This window comes from Pterocles gutturalis, unplaced genomic scaffold (assembly GCF_000699245.1).
Source record: "Pterocles gutturalis isolate BGI_N339 unplaced genomic scaffold, ASM69924v1 scaffold43060, whole genome shotgun sequence".
In the NCBI taxonomy this organism is placed as follows: domain Eukaryota; kingdom Metazoa; phylum Chordata; class Aves; order Pterocliformes; family Pteroclidae; genus Pterocles; species Pterocles gutturalis.
Genome location: NW_010142356.1, coordinates 13,086 through 18,457, shown reverse-complemented (window position 1 = coordinate 18,457; position 5,372 = coordinate 13,086). Strand labels below are relative to the sequence as shown.

The window sequence follows — 5,372 nt, the reverse complement described above, 5'->3', positions numbered from 1 at the left end:
GCAGGGACGCTGCCGGAGGGGGTGTTGGTCTGGGCCGGTAGGTTCTGGCTGAACGGGAGAGTCCGGGTGCTGACGCTGCTCGGTGTCTCTGTCTCCAGCCATGGCATCGCGGGAAGCTTCCGAAACATCCTTCTTCAGCCTGAGCGGTGTGAGAGAGCGGATGCGGGAGAAGAAGAATGGTGCCTTGAAGACTGCGAAGTTGAATGCCTCGCTTGCGTCAAAAATCAAAACGAAAATCATTAGTGAGTGTGTTTTGCCTTGCAGCGTGTGCAGAGGCTGGCAGCTCCGTCAGCTGGTAATTGTGCCTGTGGCCGTGGTGGTGGGCAGCAGTCCCTTATCCAGAGCTTGTATTTAACAGCTGCTTCTCTGCCTGCGCGTTTCTAGTGAATTCGGGACCCTGCAAATGAGTGTCGATTGCCACTTGAGGTGCCCAGAGGTGTCTGACATATCTGTGACTGGCAGGTTTAATGCAGAACATTTGGGGGAGCAGCATCTGGGGGCATCACGGGCTCCTCGGCAGCATCTCAGATGGCATTAGACAGCTGTGTCTGGGTAACAGTCCGCAGGGTCCAAACAGCAAAAATAAGAGGTGTGGAAAGTATTTTAGCGTATATGTGATCCTGTACAGAAGCTAGCCCATGTGTGATCTATTTTTATAGGGGAAATAATGCAATGATAGTGCATGAGGTAATTTGGACTACCTTGAAATAGTCAGATATTGCTGTTACTTTTATTTCTTTTGAAATTAGGAAACATGGATCTAAATCTGCTTAAGGGCTACTACACAGGAAAGTAGGGTTTTGTCCCTCTTTTTGGATGGATGAGGACTTAGAGCTATAGGTGACTTGTTCAAAGTCAGAAGCATAACTTTCTAAACTCAGTACCTGAACCACAACATCATTCATTAAGAATTGAAGCAGTAGCTTGCTGACTGAACATGAGCCTCGGTGATGGAGAGGGTGTTTGAAGTGTTGCAGGTTATTATGGAAATGTTTTCCTGCTGTTCTCTGGAGACTTGTATTGCTGGAAGGAATTTTACTGCTGACTTAGTGTGGGGGCTATTGAATTGTAGAGATCTGAGCCTGAGGGAGGCTGTTCTGGGAAGAGGAAGAAGTATGATGAGGGAGAAGGCATGGATGAGACCTTGGATGCTGATTCTGTGCAATACTTCTCTATCATTTACAGACAACTCTTCCACTATTAAAGTCTCCCTAAAGCACAACAATAAAGCACTGGCCCTGGCCCTCAATGCGGAGAAAGCCAATGCACAGCGACTCACGCAGGAGAAGACCATCTTGCAGAAGGAGGTGGAGCAATGCCATTTCCAGAATGCTATGCTGCGGCACAAGCTCTGCTTCCTGGTATGGCACTAACAGTGTAGCTGGCATGGGGAGGGGCAGCGGGCAAGGTATGCAGCACAAGCATCTCGACTTTGGGAGGAGTGAGCTATCGCTGATTGTCCATACTCTGCATATGAAAAATGTTCATTTGCGTACTCTTTCTACCAAGCTGTGTTCTCGCCAGAACATGCTTTGCTCTGGCTACCATCATCCTTGTTGGAATAAATGTTTTAATGTCTTTATGGTTTCTCTTTCTTCATTATTTCAATACAGAATAACATCTTGAAAGAACTTGAAAACCTTATGGATGCAGTTAAGGTGGCCCAGCTGTCTGAGGTAAACTGTGGGAAATGTGAACACACTGCTCTGGGAAGGTGGCTCTGTTTGTCTCTGTCTTTTGCTTTGTGTTGCCTGCTCATGTCAGTGTTTGATGCTTCAACTGTTTTTCTTTGTTTGCTTGAATTGTGCTGGCTGCATCCTCATTTTTTGCTTGTTGTTAACGATTTCCAGGGTAACAACTTCTCTAGGAAAGGCTACAGTTTTAAACTGCCTTCCTCTGGGTCATTGGCTGTATTAGCCCATAGGCTCTTCTGCTGTGACAGGTTGTGACTTTTTCTCTATTTCTTTTTTTAAGCGTTGCCATAGCAACTTGGGATAGGGAATAGGACTCATTCCATATGCCCTGTCTCATGGGTGGGTGGAAAAATATTTCTGCTTCCTAGCCTCAGATTATCTGAACTAGTTTAACCTCATCCTTAAGCCTGTGGAGACAAAATCCAACTCTACTGCAATTTATTCTGTACTTTGTGCAGTTTTAAATGGGTGAGGGTCACCAGCAGTTTTTGACGTATTTTCCAGGGTGAAACTGAGCTCCTGCTCAGTTCTGTGCAGGTAGCTGCACAGAGCTTTAAACCAGCCTTCTATTTCTCTGCTTTCCAGTTCCATACAAGTTCTGCATCCTTGTCCAATGGCCAGAAGAGCAGCGTGACTGAGGACAGCTGGGACAATGGTATTGCAGATGGTCAGCTTCTGAGGTAGGCTTTAAAATGTCAGATATCACTAAGCTTGTCCTGGATTTCTACATGCTAAACTTCCTCTTGTGTTTTACATGTGTGCCCAGTTGCCTGTTTTACATGAGATGTCTGCTACTGCTGTTTTCCTTTACTCTCTTTCTGCTACCACTCCTTGTCTTATTTGTCCTAATGCCTAGTCTATGCATAAACTGCTCTTTCTCCCTCCTTTGTTTGAAAGCACATTGCTTTTAGGTATTTTTTCCTTTGTAGGTGGTGAGCACTGCAAGATTTTCTTAAGTGAGTGAGTGCAATAGCTGTTTTTTTTGATGTTTGTTACACATGCTTGATAGTCATTTTCTTGTATGATGTAAACTTGTGTTTTGGAAAGAAGGTCAGAGCCGTATCTCTTAAAAATATATTTGAAGTGCTGTTTCTCCACTATCTAGTCTCCCCTTTGAACCCAGTGGAGCCCTTGGAGCTGCCCACACAGGTACCTTCAAGCCAGCCACGTTGGTGTTCCACAGTGAGGTCAACCGGTGCGCCGAAGGGTCTTACTACTTTGTTGCCTCAGTGTATTTTTCTCCTGCTTCTCTGTCTGCAGTAGTGTGCTTTCCTTATGAGTTGTCCTTGCACAAAAATGGGAAATCTGTCCTGGCTGTGCAGTGTGTGTTCTTCAGCACTTGAAGCCTTCAGCAATGTATTTCAGCAACTCTGAAAGCTGTAGCTATCCTACTGGATTCTGGGGCCTGTGACAGGTATGGAACACGCTCCATTGCTGTTATTCCTTCTCACCAGGTCTGCAGGGATGCCAATGAGGGTGCCCATTTCCAAGCTGTGTGGTGCAGGACAGCAAGATGACAGCCCCATAGCAGTACAGACATTCTCACTAGATCTTCAGAGACCTGCTTCTAGTGAGCCCCTGGAAATTGTGCCTGTTGCCTCCAAAGACACTTTGCCACCACAGCCTGCTGAGAAGCCTCAGTGCCACCAGGAAGAGAAGGGGAAGAAGCCAGATGAAGCAATGGAAACACAAGAGGCTTTACTTGACTTTCACATCTTTGGAGGTGAATATGCATCTTCTGTTGTTCTTCCAGTATGACTTTGTCTGTCTGTGTTCAGAAATGAATTGAGTGCAGTGCCATAGCTCCAGTTAGCTCCGAACCATCACTCCAGCAGCTCCTAAATACTGTTAGGAACTGTAAGCTTCAGTGACACTGATGTTGCTAGAATTATGTATATCCCAGAATGGGATGTCTTGGTGGGGATATTTGGCAAGTTTGCAATAGCTCATCATCAGGCTTTCTGAGTAATAGGTACTGAGCGCACATAAGATATTCAGAAATGTCTGAAGCTGCAGAACCTGACTAGATGCACATCTTCTGTTCCTTGTGGATTTGCCATATAAATAATAACTCTCATACAGATCGTGTGCATTCCTAAATATTAGGGCTGGTTAAGGGATCTTGCTTTGGGCTGCCTTTCTCTTCTGAGGGGAATCAGCTGAGCAACTTTGTTACACAGTAAGTTTGTGTGTCTCTCCCTGTAGAGACAAAATCATGCTTTTTCTATGCTCTGGATTTGTGGCAGTGTGTGGGGCATGGCTTTTAGTGGTGTGGGGAAAGCTGGCATTTGCCTGCTGCTTTTCTCAGTCTTAGGATTGAATTTTGTCTTTCCAACAGAGGCCTCGTGTGCCACCCAACAAAATCCCAACGATTTGCCACCGTTTGCCTGTGAAAGTCATCCTTTTTCCTATGAGGGCAATGAGACGGCAAAACAGTTCTTTGATCGTCTCTCACAAGGGCATGTTACTCAGAGGAGAAAGCGTTCCACCCTGTTTGCAACAAGCACTCCATCTTCTGGTGTGGATATCTTCCCACATGTCAGTTCCACTCAGGCAGCTCAGTGGAGTATCACAAAGGACAGCAGCAGCTCCAGCAAGAGCAACACACAGCCACAGCTGAAGTCTTCCAGCTCCCTGGTTTCACCTACACAAACTACTGTTATTCCTGATAGAAAATCTTCGGATAAAGAGATTTTCTGTGATGAGTCACAGGCTAAAGAAACTGAGTGTGGTGTTGAAACAGAACCCAGCTATAGCCAAGTTCCTGAGTTTGTTCCTGTAAAGGTTAAAAGCAAAGGTAGTTGTAAAGCTGGCGAGAAAACAACTGTTAAAAAAGCAAGCACAGGAAAAAAGAAAACAAATGCAATTAAAAACAATGCAGAAAGTAGTCTTGGTCTACCTCAAAGTGAAGAGAGTGCTCAAAATGCAAAGAAGCTTCTTCAACAAAAAGTTGCAACATGTTGTAGTGAGTCTGAAGCTCCTGAGATGAGGCAGAAAGCTTGCATGGGGGTTTTTGACAGGAAGAACCAAGGCTGTGGTGTGGAGCAACATTCCCGCTCTCCTGATGAAGTCCGCAATCTCAGAAGAACATATGTGGTGAATCCAGCACAGCTGCACAGTCTTGGAAGTGGTGACTTACTGCAACAAGTTAAGAAGGAAGCTATCTTTCAGATCCAAAGTATGGAGAGCTTGTCAAAAAACCCAGTTTGTGCCTTCTCAAGTCATGAAGTTCCCTCAGATGACTCCAGTCTACAAAATTCACTTTTCTTGAGGAAAGAGACCTCAAGTGGCTGTGCTTTGCAAGAGGACTCAAGTGTGAGCACAAAGAGGATCAGACGGAAAACCAACAGAAAAACTAGAGTAATTAGGCAAAGAGATGACTCTGATGAGGAGAATCTGACAAACAGTGTGGAAATTCCAGAGGCCGATGCTGAAAAACAGCCTAAAAGAAGCCAGACAAGCAGGAAGAAGACTGTCAGGAAAAGCATTTGTAGTGATCAGAAAAATGAAGTTGATGTTTTTGGGCCATGTATAGATGTTCAAGGAGTAGCTAAGGAGAGCACAAAGGATTCACCAAGTAATCTTAAAAGCAGCAGGAAAACTTATGTTGTCCGTCCTTTGGATCTTGCAGAAAACTTGGGTTTTGTCCAGATGGATTTTGGAGGGAGTGAAATTGTG

At 45.1% G+C, this 5,372-nt stretch overlaps 1 protein-coding gene across 1 annotated transcript; it reads left to right on the top strand.

The window, feature by feature from the left end:
• The first annotated feature begins 100 nt into the window (after positions 1-100).
• On the top strand, positions 101-3,370 carry LOC104469718 (shugoshin-like 2). Its single transcript, XM_010084330.1, is given in 6 exon segments — positions 101-242; positions 1,186-1,361; positions 1,614-1,676; positions 2,280-2,374; positions 3,149-3,321; positions 3,324-3,370. Coding segments are annotated over 6 exon segments (696 nt in total).
• The last annotated feature ends 2,002 nt before the right edge of the window (positions 3,371-5,372 follow it).